The sequence below is a fragment of the Lissotriton helveticus genome, chromosome 3_1, assembly GCF_964261635.1.
Source record: "Lissotriton helveticus chromosome 3_1, aLisHel1.1, whole genome shotgun sequence".
Taxonomy (NCBI): domain Eukaryota; kingdom Metazoa; phylum Chordata; class Amphibia; order Caudata; family Salamandridae; genus Lissotriton; species Lissotriton helveticus.
Genome location: NC_136061.1, coordinates 382,956,983 through 382,981,422, shown reverse-complemented (window position 1 = coordinate 382,981,422; position 24,440 = coordinate 382,956,983). Strand labels below are relative to the sequence as shown.

Sequence of the window (24,440 nt, the reverse complement as noted above, 5' to 3'; positions counted from 1 at the left end):
CCACATGTGGCTAGAGCATTCGGGGAGGGGGGCAGACCAGGAGGTGTGCTGGCGCGTAAAATTTGTGAGGGACGAGGACAGAAAGCGATACTCAGAGTAAACTCTAAGGAGGGTGTACCACAAACGCATTCTGAAGATATACTGAGATGTTTTGTCGACACCTTTGGCACGATATACCAGTCACAGCCCACAGCCCCAGCGGAGGAAACGTATGATTATTTACACGACGTGGCGATTGGCTGGCTATCGGATACACACAGAGAATACTTGGCTAGGCCCATTACAGTTGAGGAAGTGACGGCAGTGATCGCTTCACTTCCGAACGGCAAGGCACCCGGATCTGACGGGTACACCTCTGAATTCTATAAGCAATTTGCGGATATCCTCGCTCCCTATTTAGTAGGCATGTATGGCGCGGCCTTAGATAAATCATTGCTCCCCCCCACTCTGCGAGAAGCCATGATCATTGCTCTTCTGAAGCCCTCTAAAGACCAGGAGGAATGTGATTCCTATAGACCTCTATCTCTAATTAATGTTGACTCAAAAATCCTCGCAAAATTGTTAGCGGATCGCCTATCCCCCTTGATGACCCGTCTGGTCCTTCCGGATCAATCGGGATTTATACCCACCAGATCCACTACACACAACACTAGATCTTTATTTGCTATTTCCCATTACCTCGAACCATCAGTTAAAGCGGCGGCTGTCATGCTTGACGCTGCGAAGGCGTTCGATTCCATTGAATGGAGATATATGCTCCTCGTCCTGAACCGCATGGGATTCCCTAAACGGTTTGTGCAGTGGATAACCTTACTCTACACAGACCCAAGCGCTAGGGTTCGGATCAACGGTTATATTTCAGATCCGTTCGACATTCAGCGAGGTACTAGGCAAGGCTGCCCACTATCCCCTCTGTTATTTGCGCTGGCACTAGAGCCACTGGCGTGCATAGTACGCCAGAAATATGGTGAATCAGCTTTGCAATTTACGGCCCGGCCGCTCCACATATCGCTATACGCGGACGACATGTTATTGTACGTCCGTGACCCTGAAATCCATCTAAACCCACTGCTCCGTGAATACATCCGCTTCGGCGGACATTCAGGGCTGGCGATTAATTGGTCCAAATCCTCCATAATACCTCTGACTGACACCACTTTACCCTTTGAGGTAGATTTCCCATTGGACTGGCAACGTGAACCGATTAGATACCTAGGGGTCATGTTCCACAGGAATCCGGAAGAGGTACTGCGGGCAAACTATGGGGTGATCCTCTCTAAGCTTGAGGATAAGGTCCAACGGTGGATTCGCTTACCACTCTCGATAGCCGACAGAATCGCAATTGTCAAGATGAACATATTGCCCAAACTGTTATACCTGTTTAATAATATCCCCATCACGCCAACGAGTGAGATATTCCGCCGCATAAACTCTATGGTGCGGACTTTAATTTGGGCGGGTAAACAGGCTCGGGTCGATCTGCAGACTCTCACGCTTCCGTTCGCGAGGGGCGGCTTCGGTGTACCTGATTTTTTCCTCTACTACCTCTGCGCGCAAGCACAGTATGCGGCGTATTGGTACCACAGGGTCCCATATCTTGCGCACACGGCCATCGAAGAGGGTGATGCTCACCCCATACCCCTCTCTGCGATCATATCCCACTCGAGGCCGCCACTGCACGCTATGGACATCAACACAGTGGACACCACGGTAAAAGCGTGGCACAGGCTTAGCCAGCTGGCCCACAAGACCCCGCTATATGCACCAGACATGCCTTTGCAACATCACCAGGCACTCTCAGTCACTGGTGAAAAGGTCGGTATGTCATTGCTAAGTAAAGCTGGTATTGACAAGCTAGGAGATGTGTTTCAAGCCGGCACATTCGTGGGACTAGACCAACTGAATTATATCCAAAACCAGACTCCCATGTTCCGCTTCACGTACTATAGGTTGACTAGAGCACTGAGGGAACATTACCCGACCTTTCCAAAAGAACCAGACTGCCTTACACCACTACAACTCCTGATCACCACTACTGATCTTTCCCATCTAGTGTCCAGACTATACTCCGCTGCACAAACGGAACTGGGGGGACACACTCAGAAAGCTAAGGGGCGGTGGGATGCACTATTAGAGGATCCGTTAACGGATGAGGAGTGGAATAGCGCTTGCGCGTTAACGCAGATTTTGACACCTAACGGCAACTTAAGAATCATACATTTTAAATTTATGCACCAGATCTACTACACGCCGACCAAGATGCGCAGATTTGGCCTGCAGGAGGAAGACAGATGCAAGAGGTGCAATAGGGAGGGGGCGGATTTTGCACATCTGGCTTGGGACTGCGAAAGGGTGGCAGGGTATTGGGGTGAGGTCACCACCACACTAACTGGCATGTTGGAGGAGGAAGTAGGGTGCACGCCCAAGATCTGTCTACTGGGAATAGTTCCTCAGTTCCGGGCATTGAAGCGCAAGTTTTGTGCACTTGCTTTATTGTTGGCAAAGAGACAGGTCGCGCAATGTTGGCATAGCCGGAAGGTACCGACGAAGAAATCATGGCTGCATGATATGACCATCTGTCGTGATAGACTACAGACATATGAGGAGCAATTACCGGCGAGGTCCAGACCGAAAGACATGTGGTGTTTTCTGACTAACTATCTTACATCTCTACAGGATAGTGAGGAGGATTAGTCCATCTTCTGTTGCATCCTCCCGAGTGGGTTGTTTAGTACACGGGTACAGATTGGATGCGGGTGCACACGGGGAGGGCGCTGAAGCTTTGTTTGACTGTACATCCAGGTCATATGCAATGGTACTGTCAGGTCTTAAGTTGGGGTATGTTGTTTTTTCCGTATAAAAAAGTTAAAATGTAAGACTCACGCAATTTGGCAGAATGAGCCCTATATGAGATATTGTGGGAAGTAGAACCTAAAGTGTACGTGCCCTGCTTCATATGACGCTTAATGAATACACACTGCTTGCATGGAAATGGCGGGCCGGCCTCAGGGTTGTAGGCTCATGCTGTGTACTCTGCTTGGTACCAATAAAGGTCTTACAAAAAAAAAAAAAAAAAAATACTGAAATCGCTTGCCCTAGGACTTCAAGAAAAAGTCTCTCTAAACTTTTCTACGAAACTAGATTAACTACCTCCATACATAATGTACGCAGCGGCACTCTAACAGATTGTTTTTAAAGGAAAAGGGTTCTTATCACTTTGAAATTGTTTTGGATGATATCTATCCTGTTTTTATGAGGAAGCTGTACTTGCAGTGGAGGTATGGTACATTACCAATCAGAGCTTTTACATGTAATTGGTCGTTAGCAGCTTTGAAAAATTGTCCTAATTGCAGCTGTGATCTGGAAAATGAAATACATATTATGTTTTTCTGCCCTGCTTATCGGAAATCGAGGAGGCACTGGTTGGTGCCCCTATGCAAAAACATGCAAATTACACACTGCATGCAAGCCTATCGCATACTTAAAACTGATTTGTCACCCACAGTGGTTTTTTGTGTGGCAAAATTTCTTGCGGCGATTTGGCTTAAACGCAGGGGTGTGCTGAACACTGTATAATCTTGCCAAAGCACATGCACTTTGTAAGGAAATATTTCCAGTTGTTGTAGCAGATGCTACTGCCTGATTGAATTACCGACCACATAGTTCTCGTAACAGTATGAATTATTCCTTTTCTTTTTATCCAATGTATTTTAAGAATGAGAAAACGTTGTTTTTATGATTGTACGTATATCTTTCAGGGCATGTTTTGCCGAAATAAAGATTATCAAATGAATGATATTGCAGGAAAGTGTCATCTGAATCTAGGTATGATATTACTTGATGCAGAGAAAGTATTTGACTGGTTGGTCTGGGGGCGCCTATAGACCATGTTATCTGTCTTTGGTATAGGTGATACATTTATCAAAATGTTTCAGGCATTATACATGGCCCCGTACCCCCGGGTGGCATATGCTGGAAGCTATTGCGTGCTTTTTCCCATCAATCGTGAGAGAAGACAATGGTGTCCACTATCGCCCCTTCTTTTTGCTCTTTACATTGAACCCTACCTGCAATCTCTTATTAGGAACACAGACATTCAACCCTGGGTAACCTTACCGCTTATGAGGATGACATGCCAATCTTCTCCCCTAATCTTGAATCAGCTCTTATCCAGATTTCTAATGAGGCACGTGTTTTGGGTAGCTTTCTGGCTATAAGCTCAACCTAGATAAAAGACAGGTCCTTTTGAATTTTAAATCTGACTTTCCAATTCAGGGGTTACCACTTTGACAGTCTATTTAGGCATAAGCTAAGTTTTATGGTTTTGAATATCATTAAAGCAAATCATGAAACCCTATTATCTGCAACAAATATTACATTTAAATCATGGAGCAAGTTGCCACTTACTATACTTGGTAGAGTTAATATTGTTAAAATCAATATCCTGCCAAAGTTTTAGTATTTGTTTAGGGCAATTCCATTTAGAGTTCCGGATTTTTTTTTTAGGCATCTCAATGGTGCTATCAGTAGTTTTTTATGGGGGTATTGCTGCACTAGGCGTGCCAGCCAATATCTGAAATCCACCTATAAAACAGGTGGGCTTTCACTCCTGGACTTTAGGCTCTATTTTTTGGGCTCCTTTTACCGGCCATGTGCTCAGTCTATTGATGTATAGAGACCTCATTCAAATACCATTCTATTATTGGCTTGCTCTAGAAGCAAGGATTTCTTTTATCGGCTCAATGATCCTAATTACGGATCACTGACAGAATATCGAGGAGCAAAATATCGACTTGCCAAAATAGCATGGACAAAATATAGAATGGCATAATATTGAATTCCTATCTACAAACAGGTAAGTACAAAAATATTGATTCCAAAATATCATTGTAAATACTATAGTTTGTTAAAATATCAAATTATTTAAATGTATTAAAAGGAATGTCAAATTAATAAAATAATAAATATAATTACCTAAAATATACTTAAAAATACTTAAATAACCTTGAAATTAGTAAATTATTAATGTAAGTTAAAAAATAACATGCATTTTTATTTTTTATTAATATAAATATTTTAACCTATTTTGAGTGCATCAGTAAGGAAAGCGTTGGATAGCAGGAAAGTAAAAATTGCTATTCCGACTCCAGTGAGTGCAACAGTAGGGAAAAAGTTGGATAGTGTAGGGGTAAAAATGACTATTCCCACTCCAGAGAGTGCAACAGTAGCTAGAGCGTTGGATAGCGTATGGGTAAAAATGACTATTCCCACTCCAGTGAGTGCAACAGTAGGGAAAGCTTTGGATAGCGTAGGGGTACTATTCCGGAGAGTACAATAGTAGGGAAAGCGTTGGATAGCATAGGGGTAAAAATGACTATTCCCACTCCAGAGAGTGCATCAGTAGGGAAAGCGTTGGATAGCGGGAGGGTAAAAATTTCTATTCCCACTCCAGAGAGTGCAACAGTAGGGAAAGTGTTGGATAGCGTAGGGGTAAAAATTACTATTCCCACTCCAGAGAGTGCAACAGTAGGGAAAGCGTTGGATAGCGTAGGGGTAAAAATGACTATTCTGACTCCAGAGAGTGCAACAATAGGGATAGCGTTGGATGGCGTAGGGGTAAAAATTACTATTCCCACTCCAGAGAGTGCAACAGTAGGGAAAACGTTGGATAGCGTAGGGGTAAAATTACGATTCCCACTCTAGAGAGTGCACCAGTAGGGAAAGCGTTGGATAGTATAGGGGTAAAAATTACTATTCCCACTCCAGTGAGTGCAACAGTAGGGAAAGTAATGATTTAATATTTAAATAAAAATAAATTATTAATCAATACCAATAAAAAACGTATTTAAATGTAATTGCCAATTATAACATATTTAATAAATACTTAATTTTAAATACCAATAAATATTATTTATTAACAATTAATTACAGATAACTAATTAATTAACAACCAATTAATTTTCAATACCAAAAATATAATAAGTAATAAAAAAAATTACCAAGTAATAATTAATTGGCAATACAATAATTATCAATACACAAACATTATTTAAATAATTACTTAATTAAAGTTAAACTACTTCCCGCCCTATTCCCCTATAAACCCTCAACCCGCTGTGAATAATAAATTAATACAATTAACATAATTATCAATTAATAAAAAATAAATACCAATTAATAAAAATGAATTACCAATTAATAATTCATTAACAATAAATTAATTATCGATACAAATAAAAATAAATATTTACTTAATTACAATTAAATTACTTCCCACCCTATTTCACTATAGACCCACAACCCACTACAGAACTAAAATGAAAAATTAAATAAAAATACTTAATAATTCATAAAAATTAATATTTAATTTACTATAAATAAATTACTTCCCACCCTATTCCCCTATAAACCCACAACCCGCTACGCAATTAAATTATGCAAAAAATGTATTAACATAAATTTCATTACTTTAAAAAAATTAAGCATACATCACAAAAATAATATACACTTTTAACACATATACTAACATACAAAACACTTTTAAAAAAATCGCTATTAATTATAAATTCGATATATTTTAATTGCTATAATATGTAATTCGATATTACTTACCTGCATTTCGATATTATTAACCACTAGATTATGTCCATTCGATATTATATCCATTCTATATTTTGAATTCGATATTTTGTTCATTCTATATATTTTTTCGATATTTTGTCTAGGCACCACTAATTACTACAAGAGGGTACAATTAATCAAGATACCTCTATATGAGATATTCCTGTTTTCCCTGCGGTTTCTGGTGATACAACTTGCAGAGTATGGACAAATTGGAGTATTACAACACTGGAACAATTAAATCATTTAAATGATTATAGAGCTTTTTCAGACTTGCAAGGAGTCAATAAACTGCCCCATCATTCTTTCTTTAAATATCTCCGACTGAGGTGATATATGCGGGTGAGAAGATGACTGGGGCAGGACATCGACACCTCAGAGTTCTCTTCACACTACTTTTTGCCCGATATTAAATCAATTATAAGTGTGATGTATCAGGCATTGTCACACTCTGTAATTGACGATACCCCAGTATTGGCTGCAAAATGGAATAAGCTTCTTGCTTCTGAAGTGCTAGCTATGGAGGTTCAGATGTCATTAGATTTGTTGGATCGCTCCACACATTCTGTGAATCTTAAGCTACAACACTGGCATACGGTGTGCTTTTCATATTATACTCCGGACCTAATTCTAAAATGGGGAGTAACTCCATCAATTGACAGGACAGATAGAACGAGGTGTCCTAAGTGTGACCTCCTGGCTGCGGATACCTTGCACATGTTTGCGCTTTGAACAGGTCTGAACAAGTTCTGAAAATGGGTGATAAATGATATGTCATCAAGTTTAGGCTTCCCTATAGAACTGTCCCCTAAAGAGATTATGACGGGTGTTAAATATGACTACATAGTAGGTGTGCAGCAACTGGACATAATTATGTTACCAACGGCCAACTATGTATTTCTCGAGCTTGGATTTTAGAGAAATTCTCCTAATGTTGCAGAATGGCATACCCTTCTTTAACAAATATATGAACTACAGCTTGCAAGGGCTAAGGCAAGGGGCCTTCCTGCCGTGTAAAAATTCAACAAGATCTGGAGGAATCTTAGATGAGACTTCATCTATCCTGCTAATGACTAATCAAATGTAGTCAGGGCCGGACTAGCTGTAGCGGACAACGGGCAATCCCCCGGTGTGCCGAACGGGTGGGTGGCCGGTTTGGGGCCCCTCGGGGGCCGTTTTTGTTACAGGGCCGGACCTGTAACAAAATCGGCTGAAAACCGGCTCTGGCAAAGAGCTCAACGGCACCCACGACCCCCAGGGGTATGGGGGGGGAGGGGCTGAGCACTTTGCCAGGGCCGGTTTTTGTTCCCAGTTCGGCCCTGAATATAGTTATACTTCAATCTCTTGTCTGCTAAGGTGTGTTTATTTGAGATTATGTTACTCTCATTTTTATGTATGTCTTCTTAATCTATGAATTACTATGACTAGTGTCTGTCTGTTATCTGAAGTAATATTGGATATGAATCCGATATATGTATACTTACTTATGTTACTGGTTTCGGGTGCCTGTTTGCGTCTTTCTCTTTTCTCTCTGACTGTTTTATCAAGTATGAATTGCTTCAATGTATTGGTTTTTGTTGGGACCTTAAAATAAAAAAAATAAAACATTTAAAATATAAACTAAAATACATCACGCTAATTTAAAAAATCGATATTTTAAACAACATCTAATGACTTTCTTTCATTTTCATATGTATCCTGTCTCATATTTATTTATTTATTTGGACATTTATAAAGCGCCTGGTGACGCCCAAGGGCGTGTCCCTGCGCTATGGTAAGTGAGCAGTTGCCATCCCCCCCTCCCCCAGGAGTTACCTGCTAAAAAGGTGAGTTTTTAATTTTTTCCTGAACAGGGCCTCTGATGGCTCAAGACGCAGGTCTGGGGGCAAGACATTCCAGCATTTGGGAGCACGGTATCTGAAAGATCTCCCCCCCATCCGTGCCTTCCTAACTCTGGGCACCACCAGTAGTCCCGTCTGTGAGGACCGTAAATTGCGGGTAGGCTCATAGTGGGACACCAAACTCTGGAGCGGCACAGGGGCTTTGCCGCTCAGAATGCGATGGCACGTTGAGAGGGCCTTAAACTCAACTCTCTTCTCCATCGGGAGCCAATGGAGGGCTTGGAGAGCGGGTTTAGAAGGTGACCTTCTCGGGAGTCTAAGCACGAGCCGTGCTGCGGCATTTTGGAGCACCTGGAGGCGACCCATGACCTTGCCTGAAGCCCCCAGATAGAGCAGGTTCCCGTAGTCTAAGCGCGAGGTGACCAGGGCGTGCACCAGCGTCCTACGAGCCGAAATGGGAAGCAGATCTAAAACCTTCCTCAAAGTTCTCAGGACACCGAAACACACCCCCGTCACCCGGCCAACCTGCGGGCCAAAGGCAAGGTCCTTGTCAAGCCACATGCCAAGATTCTTGGCCTCCAGACTGGGAGTGGGGGCCTCGCCTAAGCAGGGTGGCCACCACGCAGGCGACCACGCAGAGGGCCCGCCCCCCACCACGATCACCTCGGTCTTGCTACCGTTCAGTTTTAAACAGTGTGCGGACATCCAGGCTGCGAGATCTTGCATGCAGTTCCTGAAGATGTCCGCCGCAAGGCCGGGGGAACGAGACAGGGAGACGACCAACTGCGTGTCGTCGGCGTAAGACACCAGGTGGAGACCGTGGCCCTCCGCGATGGCTGCTAAAGGGGAGACGTAGATATTGAATAAGGTCGGGCTCAGGGACGAACCCTGTGGTACGCCCTGGCCCAACTCGATCTCCCTCGAATAGCATTCTCCCATCCTGACTTGGAAGCACCTGTCAGACAGGAAGGACTTGATCCAGCCAAGCACAGCGCATGTGACCCCACCTTCACTCAGACACTGTAGCAAGATGGTATGTGCTACAGTGTCGAATGCTGCACTTAAGTCGAGTAGGATCAGCGCCATAGTCTGGCCCTCATCCACACCCTGTCGGAGTGCCTCCACCGCCGCAAGAAGTGCAGATTCCGTTGAGTGGCGGGGACGGAAGCCAAATTGCGAGTCGTGGAGTAGCGATGCCTCCTCCACGAACTGCATCAATTGAGTGTTAGCAATTTTCTCCGCTATTTTAGCCATGTAAGGCAAAAGAGAGATGGGGCGGAGATTGTCGAATTTCTCGAAATTCACATTGGCCTTTTTTTGCAGGGGGAGTACAACTGCCCGCTTCCAAGCCTTGGGGACACTCTGGGACAAAAAAGAGGAATCGAGTAGATTGCGAACATAAGGTTCAAGCACCTGCAAGCTACCCTTAAGCCGACTAGGGGTCGTCGGGTCTCTTGGAGAGCCAGATTTAATTGACCCGCAGATACGGATTAGCTCTTCTGTGGGCGGGGTGCAAAAAGAGGTAAGCTGTCGTACTCCCATCGTTTTGACACCCTTCCCCCATGTGGGAGCGTTTAGTGCCTGCCGAGGAAAGGAATTGTAGAGGTGAGTGACCTTGTTAGTGAAAAACTCTGCAACACGGTCACAGCCCTCCACCGTGCAGAGTTTCAAGGGGCATGCAGCAGACTTGCCTATGGTGATGGACTTGTAGATTGAAAAGAGCTCTTTAGTGGACTGCTCAGCTCCTTCAATCCTAGCGCAGAAGTACGCCGTTTTGCCCTTCCGTAGCAGTTTATGGTAGCTACGCCTACAGTTAGTATACTCTACTTTAGCGGAGGCGGAATATGCTACTCTCCATTGTCTTTCAGCCTTTTTGCACGCTGCTTTTGCCACTTGCATATCAGCATTGAACCAGACAGCAGATCTTTTTGCTCGGCCCCCCAATTTGGCCGCACCAAGTGGAGCAACCAGATCCAAGGCCTCTGTAATACGTTGGTCTAGGTCGGAGTTGATGTCTACCACACCTATTCCGCCTGGATGACCTTTGGCAGTTAAAGCCAGATTGAATGCGGATTGGGAGAATGCTGCCCATCTCCGCCTAGGGTGTTTATCGGCTGGAGGGTCAGTCGGAGCAGGTTCTTGACTCCCTATAGTAAAGGGAATAAGGTGGTGGTCTGTCCATGGGATGGGGACCGGTGCGCATGCTTCCACTTGACTCCAATTTGCAAAGATTGGGTCAAGAAGATGACCCAAATTGTGGGTGGGATGCTGCACCTTCTGCTCGAATTGTAAATTAGCCATTGTAAGACAAAGATCGTTAACTGTCTTATGTGTTAGGGTATCCAGATGTAGGTTCAAATCACCTAAGACTAGATACCTATCAGTGCTCAGAGCGGCTTCGGTAACTGCTTCCACTAGTTTCTCAATGAAAGCTGTGGGGGAGCCCGGTGGGCGGTAAATCAGGAAGCCTCTTAAGGTGGATTTGCCATTCAGTGAAATGGAAAAGGCACCTGCTTCACTACCTTCAATAGTGGTGCGTTCCAGCTGGCACTGGTATTCCTGTTTCGCCACTATGGCGATACCCCCACCTCTCCCTCTAAGTCTGTCTAATCTTTGAAGACAGTAACCCTCTGGGATGGCCTCAATAATTTCTGGCATGGAATCCGAGTCCAGCCATGTCTCTGTGAGGAAGAGTAGGTCCCATCGCTTTCCAGCAAGGAGGTCATGGATGTCGAGACAGTGCTTTCGCAAGGAGCGGACATTCAACAGACCACACATCAAAGGATGGTGGGCACTAGTTTTGGTTTGCCCTGAGCAGAAGGTGAAGCCGCAGTAATTGCAATCCACGCTCTTATCCGCCTCCATGCCATGTAAGCAAGGTGCCAGATGGCCATGGCGGAGGAGAAGTAGTTCCTCTCGACTCCAGCGAATATGTGCTGCAGGAGGACCAGGCCGCGGACGGGCGCAGACGGGCTTAACTCAGGCGCAACTCCGGCGCGCCTTCGTCGCGCCCGCTGCGCTCGTCCGCTGCGCTGCCTGCAACACATCCGCCTTATATCCCCCCCAGCGCCCAACAGCTAGAGCGCTGCAGGCAGCTTCCGGAAGTGCTGGCTCGGACCCTCCACGCCCTCTGCTCGAACGGTGCTAGTCACCGGCGTCAGAACGAGGCGGGAGGGAGGGACGAGTCCAGCACTCCGTTGCTAAGTGATGGTAAAATGTCTCCCAGCTATTGAAGCTCAGCCGAGCAGATTCCAAATGGCGGGATCAGCAAGAGCGCAGTGAGGCTTGTGCGCGCTGTCACACCGCTATGCCAGGTCAGGACAAATGCAATTTTAAAATTAAATGTTTAAAATATCACCCGCCCGGTAGAGCGCGCAGCGCACAGGTAGCAATCACCCACACACTGACGAACGCTGCAGTGAAGCGTTGGGAACACTGCCAGGTCAGGACAATGTGGTTTTAAAAGTAAAGTTAAAAGTTACACACCAAAATGAAGCGCACAGCGCACAGGTTGCAATCACCCACGCACTGGCGAGCGCTATAGCAGAGAAGCGGTAGGGACACTGCCAATGCCCACTTACCACGCGAAGGAGCAGGCTCCAGTGCCTTATATCCCCCCCCAGCGCCCAACAGCTAGAGCGCTGCAGGCAGCTTCCGGAAGTGCTGGCTCGGACCCTCCACGCCCTCTGCTCGAACGGTGCTAGTCACCGGCGTCAGAACGAGGCGGGAGGGAGGGACGAGTCCAGCACTCCGTTGCTAAGTGATGGTAAAATGTCTCCCAGCTATTGAAGCTCAGCCGAGCAGATTACAAATGGCGGGATCAGCAAGAGCGCAGTGAGGCTTGTGCGCGCTGTCACACCGCTATGCCAGGTCAGGACAAATGCAATTTTAAAATTAAATGTTTAAAATATCACCCGCCCGGTAGAGCGCGCAGCGCACAGGTAGCAATCACCCACACACTGACGAACGCTGCAGTGAAGCGTTGGGAACACTGCCAGGTCAGGACAATGTGGTTTTAAAAGTAAAGTTAAAAGTTACACACCAAAATGAAGCGCACAGCGCACAGGTTGCAATCACCCACGCACTGGCGAGCGCTATAGCAGAGAAGCGGTAGGGACACTGCCACTGCCCACATACACACTTCCGTAGGAGTACAAGTGCCACATCTTACCAATTCGTGCGCACTCTTCTGTCCTCTGCTCAATTTCCACATCTTACATGTTTCTTTCATTTTCATTTGTACTCCAGCTTACATATGCTTCTGTTGTCTACAGAAGTGCCACATCTTACCCAATCTTAAACACAATTCCGTCTCTCAGCACAATTGCCACATCTTATCTCATCGTACACACTTCTGTCCTTTGCAAAAGTGCTGAATCTTACGCACACTTTTCTCTGCAAGTGCCACATCTTACTTGTGCCTCTTTCATTTTCATATGTATCCTGTTTTAAACACACTTCTGCCCTCTGCACAAGTGCTTCATCCTACATATATTTATTTTATTGTCACATATATTCGATTTTACACACACTTTATGCCCCTGCACAAATCCCGTTTACAAAATTGTCTTTCCTCTGCAAACATAACCCAGCCTTACAGTATCGTCTGCTTTTCTTTATTTATATTTCCCAGTCATACACTCTTCCATCCTTAAAACATATACCCTGACAAGCTTCTTACATTTCCACATTTAACTCATCTTTCACGTTTATGTCCTTTGCACATATACCAAGCCATTTTGCACACATATACACGGAGAGAATTATTTGAGTACATTTATATTACTCCTTGTTCTGTCCTGTGAATGTGTACACAGTCTTACACGCTTCCTGTCTTATACAAGTTTCTATCCATTGCATATTATACACATTTTACATAAGGTCCTACCCTTTTCAGGCGTAGCCCATCTTATGCATATTTATTTCTTTTATTCATGTTTATGTTCCCTATGTCTTTCACATGTGCCACTGATCACCCCATCTCCTCTGCGACTCCCTGTAGGGGTTATTTGCCCACCAAAGCCATAAATTCAACTGACTCCACACCAAGGATACTGCTTGTGTGGTGGACCATATTTTGTGACGTTTCAGCTAGCAGAAGAAGAACCCATCAGCAGTGACAAGACATGTGAAGTCATGGACACTTCTGACCTTTCCTCCTGCTATGGCATGAGTTCTTAAGATGAAATAAATGGTTTCCTTTACACATAAACCATGACTTTACTTAGATTTTTATCATAATCATAGGATGAATGGTATAGGGGTGCTGAAATGGGCTTTGATCAATTGGACATAGTAACACAGACTTAGCCGAGGCAACGTCAGAAGGGTATATGCCTCACTACGGTAGGCGAGACTTGGCCAACTGTCTCTGTGTGTGATACAGCGTCCAGCAGGTAGCGTCACCCGGTGTGGCATGATGCACAGTACTCAACAGCATCCTCATGACCATCGACGTCTGGTAGCTCCGTGCCCCAAGCTTGCAGTTGCCGCTCTCTTTTGTTCCTCTTGCAACATGATTGTCTTTGCTCCATTTGCCCAAGATATTGTTCCTTTGTTTGACCAGCTTTGCACGTGAGATGTAGTTTTATATAAGACGGGGTGCAATTCCCCTTATGTATGCGTAGTCTCACATAATTTCGCATTACACTCTGACAATTATGCAATTAGGCTACGTAGCATAAATTTACTTTGTTTGCAGCAAAACGTTAGCGTGAGCTCATTACAACAACGTAAACCACCAGACCATGAGTTTTGCTGTTTTCTGTGCTTGTGTCTTTTGGGCTTTTTTTTAGCGCAAAATGCATAATCACAGTCAAAATGGATGCGAAGACGCATTTCTTGCTACCTTATAGCACCAACTGTCGTTTTTGCTTTTTGTGTAATTATGTGTCATTTCACGCTGATTAAGGAAAAAACAAGTTACGCTAATTTCACACCACCCTAGTTTTATCTGCAGAGAAGTGTAGAGACTGATTGGGATTTTATCAGGAGGCAGAGTTGTACAAACCCTCCCTACTATGTGAATGCTTGAGGCAGACAGGAAACCTCCACACGTGTGGAATGAATGACTGCTGTTGATTTGGAGGTTTGTAGAGAAGCTCAACCAATGTTTGCGCCAGCGCTGTAGAGCTTGCTAGCCTTAAAGAGTGTTGGGAGTCCTGGAAAAATTGAAAGACTTCAAAACATTCTTCTACATTGATATTAGATATAGGTGGTGTGTAGAAGTGAACTAGTGAAGGGTGTCTATTGCTGGAGAGAGAGAACGGGTGTGTTTGGGATTTACCACTATGAGACAGCAGATTCTTAGAGCAGACCTCCTGTGACACTCAAAAGCATCCTGTGGTTGTGCTCAGAGTCCACAGTTATTCGAGTTGTGCAGAGATAAACATAGAATCTAGGGCACATAACTATTTAAGCCTTGTACGAAAGGTAGCACAGCAATGGGGGTACAGCAGCCACTTCTTAAAAAGGAAACAGGAGCACCTCACCTAACTTTTCCAGGTTTTAAAAAGTGAGCCATATCACCTAGGAATTTAAAGACTCCCATGTGTAAAAAGCAAAAGCTGTCTTAACTAAGCCACATGTAACACCTGTTAATCAAAGCGTAGAGGCATTTGACTGAGTAGAGTGTGCTATGAAACCAACTGGTTACTGTTATTTTAGCATGGATACTAATCGTTGTTATTTTTCAAAACGTCTATCATAAATGTTTTGATGGTTTTAAACTGTTTCTAAAATCGCCCAAGTTAGATAATTCTCATTATGACTTTTTCGATGAAATGGGCTAATCATTGTGTTGTTTGGTGTTGGCATCGGATGGTACAGGAGTATAAAGACACCTTAGGCATAAAGCTTGTGTATCCTCTTGAGGGACACGTGCTCATGGACGATCTACCGACCGAGAGAGGGATTGCGCTTGGCCATATACTTCTCAGTGACTGTTGCCTGTAGGCTTCTGGCCCTTTCTAGAGAGTGTGACGATGATGCCACTAGTGCCTTTTCCCAATTGGGCCCAGAATTTCGGGGTTAGGGAAAGCCGACCCTCCATGCTCATTATAAGCGTGTATATCACTAAAGAAAAATGTACTTGCATGTTAATTAATTCCTTGATCTATCCTCACAATCATAATGAAGCAAGTGTTTGCTGTGCCCACGGGTGATGACAAGTTTGTTTTTCATAAACACGAAAGAGCACCAACTGAGGTTCATACTTGGGACATTTCAAATATGATTAGATGCCATTCTGTATTTTACAAGTCAAAAGCACTCCAGAGAAACCATACTTTTATCTGTAGAGGTGTGCTATTGATGTTGTATGTAAGTTTGTCATAGAACGTTGAGCTCTGCTACTTACATCTCTCTAAATAACGACACAGCAATACATTTAGATTAGGGTACACCAGTAACAGATAACCAGTCGAATGCCAATTGCCAGTGAGGACACAAAGGCAGAAACATGTCAACCTATTCCTAGTTGTGGATTTGTGGGATTATAATTTTAAACAAGACCATACATTGATTTTAACCTTAGTGTAGATAGAGCAAAATAAAAAATAATAAACTCCTTAAAATCTAACCACGGATAATTTTAAATTACTTACAAAAGCACTATCTCAAAAAGAAACATATGAAATGTCCCTTAACGGTGGAATCCTTTGAATTAAAAAAAATATATTTCTCCAAAAAGAGCTCTATAATCAGGCAGGACACACCCTACCCAATGTGGAGCACAACCCGATGATGATGCTTCTTTTTTTTATTGAACTCAACATCTAGATGCCAAACATATTTGGTATACTTTACACACAATTTATTTATATAATAAAGTAAAGTAAACCACCATTAAGACATAAATAAGAATTTCCCTAGTTTTCTAGGATAGAAAAAAATGCCTCACTTAATTGTTTCTGATACATCACTGTCGTGTTTTGTAATTATCTTATGGTGGGAGTATTCTGTCTTTTCTTTTAATTAAGGGTGATGCAATATACACTGCTTCTTTTGAGTGAATTGTGTAAGTGATAACGGCACATCCAAGTAGAGGGGAATAGGGGGTTGGGGGACGGTTCAGCAAACTATCCTCCCCTTGTCTGAACCAAATCTCCTGAAGTGCTGGTCCGATATAAGGTTCATATGATCTCTTGTTATAAAATGACTACACTAAGTACAAACATTAGATCCTATTTAACATTATGTCCTCAAGATCACCATTGGTTTTAAACTTAACAAAAATGCCAAGGTATTGAATATTTTTTTCGGGGGTTCTTTAGTTGTATTTAAGTTTTACTTACCTATGTCTTCGGCCAAGTTACTCAACACACTGAGTCTAAGAACGTGGACTGTCGGGCTGAACAAAAAAAGAGCCCCTTGGGGAACCGTAGAGCATTGCAGAGTCAGCACTAAAAGGAGTATATGCCAAATGATGCAACATGACACCAATTTGGTGGGGGGCGGCGAGGCTCCTAAACATTCAATCAATCATGGACATTTATATAGCGCACTACTTACCCGGAGGGTCTCAAGGCGCTTGGGGGGGGGGTGCTGCTACTGCTCGAACAGCCAGGTCTTGAGCTTCTTCCTGAAGGAGAGGTGGTCCTGGGTCAGGCGCAGGTCGGTCGGGAGGGAGTTCCAGGTCTTGGCAGCCAGGTGGGAGAAGGACCTTCCTCCTGTTGTCGATCTTCGGATGCGGGGGACGGCGGCGAGGGCGTGACTGGCTGATCGGAGGTGGCGTTTGGGAGCGTAGAAGTTGATGCGGTTGTTGAGGTAGCTCGGGCCTTGGTCGTGTAGGGCTTTGTGTGCGTGGGTGAGGAGACAGAAGGTGATTCTCTTGTTGACGGGGAGCCAGTGCAGGTCTCTCAGATGTCCGGAGATGTGGCTGCGTCGGGGGATGTCGAGGATGAGTCTGGCTGAGGCGTTCTGGATCCGCTGGAGTCTCTTCTGGAGCTTGGCGGTGGTTCCGGCGTAGAGGGCGTTGCCGTAGTCCAGTCGGCTGGTGACGAGGGCCTGGGTGACCGTCTTCCTGGTCTCGGTGGGGATCCACCGGAAGATCTTTCGTAGCATGCGCAGGATGTTGAAGCATGACGAGGAGACGGCGTTTACTTGTCTGGTCATGGAGAGGGAGGAGTCCAGGATGAAGCCCAGGTTGCGTGCGTGGTCTGTCGGTGTGGGTGCGGTGCCCAGGGCGGGGGGCCACCAGGAGTCATCCCAGGCGGAGGGCGAGGAGCCCAGGATGAGGACTTCCGTCTTGTCTGAGTTCAGTTTCAGGCGGCTGGTCGACATCCTTTCGGCTACATCTTTTATCCCTTCGTGAAGGTTGGCTCTGGAAGCGGCGGGGTCGTTGGTCAGTGAGAGGATCAGCTGGGTGTCATCGGCGTAGGAGATGATGTTGAGGTTGTGTTGGCGTGCGATGGGCGCGAGGGGGCTCATGTAGACGTTGAAGAGGGTGGGGCTCAGCGAGGATCCTTGAGGGACGCCGCAGATGACTTCGGTGGCCTCTGACTTGTACGGTGGTAGGCGGACTCTCTGTGTTCTTCCGTCGAGGAAGGAGACGATCCATTCCAGTGCCTTCTCCTGAATTCCGACGTTGCTGAGGCGCTGCACTAGGGTGCGGTGACAGACAGTGTCGAATGCCGCGGAGAGGTCTAGGAGGATGAGGGCCGCTGTTTCTCCGTTGTCCATCAGGGCTCGGATGTCATCGGTGGCAGCGATCAGGGCGGTCTCGGTGCTGTGGTTGGCTCGGAAGCCAGACTGTGAGGGGTCGAGGGATCCATTCGTCTCGAGGAAGGCGGCCAGCTGTTTGTTGACGGTCTTCTCGATGACTTTGGCTGGAAACGGGAGGAGCGAGATGGGGCGGTAGTTCTTGAGTTCGGTGGGGTCCGCTGTTGGTTTCTTAAGTAGAGCGCTGAGTTCGGCGTGCTTCCAGCTCTCCGGTAAGGTGGCGGTGTCGAAGGAGGTGTTGATGATGTCCCGCAGGTGGGGTGCGATGACAGCGTCGGCCTTGTTGAAGACGTGGTGAGGGCAGGGGTCGGTCAGAGATCCGGAGTGGATGGAGTTCATCATGCGGACGGTGTCTTCGGTGCTGATCGGAGTCCAGGCGCGGAGGGTGGTGGTGGGTGGCGTTGCTGTGGTCGTTGTGTGCGATGGTTGACTACTGAAGCTGTTGTGTATGTCCGCGATCTTGTTGTGGAAGTAGGAGGCGAGGGAGTTGCAGAGGTCTTGCGATGGGGTGATGTCGTTGTTACCGGCGTTGGGGTTGGAGAGCTCTTTCACGATGTTGAAGAGTTCCTTGCAGTTGTGTGCGTTGTTGTCTAGTCGGTCCTTAAATGCAGTTTTCTTGGTGGCGCGGATCAGTTGGTGGTGCTTCCGGGTGGCAAGCTTGAGGCTGGTCATGTTGTCCGGTGTAGGTTCCCTTCTCCAGACTTTCTCGAGGGCTCGGCAGTTCTTCTTGGAGCTCTTGAGTTCGTCGGTGAACCATGGGGCTTTCTTGCTGCCGGGTCTGCTGGGCGGGGTCCTCAGAGGGGCGAGTTCGTCCGCGCAGTTGCTGATCCACTTCGTGAGGTTGTCGGCGGCCTGGCTGGGGTTCGCTGAGCTGGCGGGAGGGTGCTGACTCAGGGAGGCGGTGAGCTGGTCGGCTGTGATCTTGTTCCAGCTTCTTCGGGCAACCTGTTGCTGGTGGTGGTGGGTCGTCGTTCTTCTGAAGGTGAAGTGGACGCAGCTGTGGTCCGTCCAGTGGAGTCCTGTGGCGTGGCTGAAGGCGATGTCTTTGCTGGATGAGAAGACGGCGTCAAGTGTGTGTCCGGCGAGGTGGGTGGGGTGGTCACCAGTTGCTTGAGTCCCAGGTTTGCGAGGTTTTCCAGCACGGTGGTGGTGTTGCGGTCGTCGTTGTTCTCCAGGTGGAAGTTGAGGTCCCCGAGGAGGATGTAGTCGGCTGAGGGGAGGGCGAGCGGGCTGATGAAGTCGGCGATGTCCTCGCTGAATTGTGTGCGTGGTCCCGGGGGTCTGTAGATGAGGGTGCCTCTGAGAGTGGTCTTGGGGTTGACGTGGATCTGGAAGTGCAGGTGTTCGGCGGGTGCGATGGTGTCGTCGGTGTTGGTCGTGATGCGGATGGTGTTCCTGTGAATGATGGCGATGCCTCCTCCTGTCTGGTTGACGCGGTCTCTCCGGATGATTTTGTAGCCGTCCGGGATGGCGATGGCGATGTCGGGCGCTGAGGAGGCGTTCATCCAGGTTTCCGTGAGGAAGGCGACGTCTGGGGTTGTGGTGTCGAGCAGGTTCCAGAGCTCGACGGCGTGTCTGTGGACGGAGCGGGTGTTGAGCAGGATGCACTTCAGGTGGCTGCTGCTGGAGTTCGGCTTGGTGGGTGCTGGTGCCGTGCAGGTCTGGGTGCAGGAGAACTTGCAGGCCTGGCAGATGAAGGGCCCATGGTTGCGTCTCGGGGTGGCTCGGTAGCATCCAGGGGTTCGGCAGGCGTTGAGTGCGTTGAGGGTGGCGGCGTCGTACGTCCGGCGGGTGGGCTGGGGTCTGCGGGGGCCAGGGGTCCTGGCACTGGGCGCGGTCCAGGCGCGGACGGGCGCAGACGGGCTTACCTTTGGCGCGCCTTCGGCGCACAATCGGCGCGCCCGCTGCGCGTGCACGCTGCGCGTTGATCGCTCTTCCATATGTGGAGAGTGGGCGGGCGGAGCGAGGGAGGGGCAGCTGGGAGGTGGGAGCGGGGCGGCGAATGGGAAGGGCTGACGAGGGGAGGGGCGGGGCCGCAGGGGGCAGCGGCGGGGAGCGGGGATGTGGCGGGAAGCGCGGCAGGGGCCAAGTCACAGGGGTACAGTAGTACAAACACGGGGGAAACAGAGAATAAAACAGGGAGCAGAAGCTGCACAGGGGGTCAAGCAACGGAGATACAGAGGAACGAGTGAGACAACACGGGGACTGAAAAATGCAAGGGAGCACAGAACACACGGGGGGGAAGAGAAACAGTCGGATACTAAACCACAGACGCGGCGCAGGTGGGGTAAGAGCGCCAACAGCGGAGACACAGGCTCACGAGCACCAGCAGCGGAGACACAGGCTCACGAGCACCAGCAGCGGAGACACGGGGTCACAGGACCCAGCTGCGAGCGGCGGCGTGCGAGGGTGCAAGGGGGTGACCAACCCAGAGGGACAGTGGTCACTGCCCGCTACCTTGCTCACCTCGACCTATATGGCCCAGTCAGTGGGAGGGAGGGGCAGCTGGGAGGCGGGAGCGGGGCGGCGAATGGGAAGGGCTGACGAGGGGAGGGGCGGGGCCGCAGGGGGCAGCGGCGGGGAGCCGGGAGGTGGCGGGAAGCGCGGCAGGGGCCGAGTCACAGGGGTACAGTAGTACAAACACGGGGGAAACAGAGAATAAAACAGGGAGCAGAAGCTGCACAGGGGGTCAAGCAACGGAGATACAGAGGAACGAGTGAGACAACACGGGGACTGAAAAATGCAAGGGAGCACAGAACACACGGGGGGGGAAGAGAAACAGTCGGATACTAAACCACAGACGCGGCGCAGGTGGGGTAAGAGCGCCAACAGCGGAGACACAGGCTCACGAGCACCAGCAGCGGAGACACAGGCTCACGAGCACCAGCAGCGGAGACACGGGGTCACAGGACCCAGCTGCGAGCGGCGGCGTGCGAGGGTGCGAGGGGGTGACCAGCCCAGAGGGACAGTGGTCACTGCCCGCTACCTTGCTCACCTCGACCTATATGGCCCAGTCAGTGGGAGGGAGGGGCAGCTGGGAGGCGGGAGCGGGCGGCGAATGGGAAGGGCTGACGAGGGGAGGGGCGGGGCCGCAGGGGGCAGCGGCGGGGAGCGGGGAGGTGGCGGGAAGCGCGGCAGGGGCCGAGTCACAGGGGTACAGTAGTACAAACACGGGGGAAACAGAGAATAAAACAGGGAGCAGAAGCTGCACAGGGGGTCAAGCAACGGAGATACAGAGGAACGAGTGAGACAACACGGGGACTGAAAAATGCAAGGGAGCACAGAACACACGGGGGGGAAGAGAAACAGTCGGATACTAAACCACAGACGCGGCGCAGGTGGGGTAAGAGCGCCAACAGCGGAGACACAGGCTCACGAGCACCAGCAGCGGAGACACAGGCTCACGAGCACCAGCAGCGGAGACACGGGGTCACAGGACCCAGCTGCGAGCGGCGGCGTGCGAGGGTGCGAGGGGGTGACCAGCCCAGAGGGACAGTGGTCACTGCCCGCTACCTTGCTCACCTCGACCTATATGGCCCAGTCAGTGGGAGGGAGGGGCAGCTGGGAGGCGGGAGCGGGCGGCGAATGGGAAGGGCTGACGAGGGGAGGGGCGGGGCCGCAGGGGGCAGCGGCGGGGAGCGGGGAGGTGGCGGGAAGCGCGGCAGGGGCCGAGTCACAGGGGTACAGTAGTACAAACACGGGGGAAACAGAGAATAAAACAGGGAGCAGAAGCTGCACAGGGGGTCAAGCAACGGAGATACAGAGGAACGAGTGAGACAACACGGGGACTGAAAAATGCAAGGGAGCACAGAACACACGGGGGGGAAGAGAAACAGTCGGATACTAAACCACAGACGCGGCGCAGGTGGGGTAAGAGCGCCAACAGCGGAGACACAGGCTCACGAGCACCAGCAGCGGAGACACAGGCTCACGAGCACCAGCAGCGGAGACACGGGGTCACAGGACCCAGCTGCGAGCGGCGGCGTGCGAGGGTGCGACCAGCCCAGAGGGACAGTGGTCACTGCCCGCTACCTTGCTCACCTCGACCTATATGGCCCAGTCAGTGGGAGGGAGGGGCAGCTGGGAGGCGGGAGCGGGGTGGCGAATGGGAAGGGCTGACGAGGGGAGTGGCGGGGCCGCAGGGGGCAGCGGCGGGGAGCGGGGAGGTGGCGGGAAGCGCGGCAGGGGCCAAGTCACAGGGGTACAGTAGTACAAACACGGGGGAAACAGAGAATAAAACAGGGAGCAGAAGCTGCACAGGGGGTCAAGCAACGGAGATACGGAGGAACGAGTGAGACAACACGGGGACTGAAAAATGCAAGGGAGCACAGAACACACGGGGGGAAGAGAAACAGTCGGATACTAAACCACAGACGCGGCGCAGGTGGGGTAAGAGCGCCAACAGCGGAGACACAGGCTCACGAGCACCAGCAGCGGAGACACAGGCTCACGAGCACCAGCAGCGGAGACACGGGGTCACAGGACCCAGCTGCGAGCGGCGGCGTGCGAGGGTGCGAGGGGGTGACCAGCCCAGAGGGACATTAACGCTATGTTTGACCCTGGTGTGGTCTTCTCACAATAGATCATTTGGACTTTATTTCGAAATGCACACCACGAAAATGGTTAGGTGAAAGCAAAACAGCACACATCACAGTTGATTTCTCCAAAAGTTGCAATTTAAAAAACAAGTTCTGCTCATTCTCCTGGGAAAATAGTGATTAGGTAAAGATTGTATCTACAGCCAGAAGAGAAGCTTATAATCACAATAGAAATATTTCTATCTGTGGTTGGGCCTTGAACAGAGGAGGAACTCCCCTGAGTGGACCTGTCCCAGTGACCCTCCTACTGGGACCTGGTCTGACTCTACCAAAGGCAATGGATGACTTTGATACCTCTTCCTATCTCCCTGCTATCTTATGCTGAGCATATCTCCTCTGTCAAGTTCTGGCTTCTGAAGCTAACACATCGTGTTTTCTGGTTGCAGCCTAATGCTGGGCTTCATGCTGGTCACTGCTTTCCTCTCCATGTGGATCAGCAACACTGCCACCACGGCCATGATGGTGCCCATAGCGCAGGCTGTCCTGGATCAACTGCACACCTCAGAGAAGAAGCTGAATGAACAGAAGGCCCAGGAGATGCTGAAAGCTCAGAAAAGCAATGAGCTGAACGGGAAAGTGAACCAAGCCTTTGACCTGCAGGAAAAAAGCCCCGCCCAGACCAACCTTGCCTGCGAGGTCCAATTCGAACCCGCACCAGGGGACAATCCTCTGAAAGGGAAGCAATCAATAGAGCTGCAGGAGAGAATTGTGCAGATGCCAGAGCTTGGTGAAGACCAGAAAACAAGTGAGTAACTGCACGTAAGAATCCTTGCTTGCCCCCAGCTTCATCCCAATTTCAATTGTATTGTATTATTAAGCTATGTTGTGCAGGGAGGACTGCCCGAGTCTTTCTGCCATTACAGTAGGATAGATAATTTGGGGGGAAATAAATGCATCCAGTCTTTTTTCCTCCATATTCTTGAAACAGTGACATGGTATTCAGATATACGTATGCTTTTTAGGCATTATTTTCATTTGTGTATTGGTGGTCGTGTTGGATTTGTTGACTCTGTTTGGCTCCATTGGTTGCATTTGTTGTCTTTTCTATTATTTATGGTGGCCTCCGCTACTAAGAGTACTCTTCTGCCTTAATATGCTTAACTTTTGTGCTGTAGTATCTTCTCGGGATCTGAGTCACAAAGTAAGTAGCAATTTCTTCAATCTCAGGCTTACACCTACAATGTATGCAAAATAACTTATTTTATGGAATTTAAACAAATCGCAACAACATATCTGCACATAAGTCCCGTAAAAGTGTAAATTTATTTTCCTGTTCTTAACCTTATACATTTGGGGATTTTAAACTGGCTGTTAATGAACTCTTTATTTTCTTCACCAGCACCATATTTGTTTTTTTAGATGGATGTTTCCCTCCTCTACACCCATGGAAAATATGGATGAGTTGGTGTTTTTCACACAAAATTGACACTAGAATTTTGCATCAAAATAAAGGGCCTGATTCACAAAGATTTACTTTACACGTTTGTGTCAGTTTACGATTTTCGGTATTCACAAAACTGCATTTTAATAGTATGTTTAGGAGTGAGGAGAAGGACTCACATAAAAAGATAGGACAAGTCTATCATTTTCTTCAAACATATTTTTATTGAAAATATTTCATAGTACATCGTATGTTATTACCATCATTTCACAACACACA

General features: G+C 48.1%; 1 protein-coding gene across 2 annotated transcripts in view; it reads left to right on the top strand.

The window, feature by feature from the left end:
- LOC144822502 (solute carrier family 13 member 2-like) overlaps positions 1 to 24,440 on the top strand; it is a 375,313-nt gene that overhangs the window by 193,909 nt on the left and 156,964 nt on the right. For both annotated transcript variants that reach the window (XM_078680117.1, XM_078680118.1), the window contains exon 4: positions 23,167 to 23,525. In XM_078680117.1, the coding sequence (XP_078536243.1) occupies positions 23,167 to 23,525 (359 nt within the window). The remainder of the gene's footprint in view (positions 1 to 23,166; positions 23,526 to 24,440) is intronic.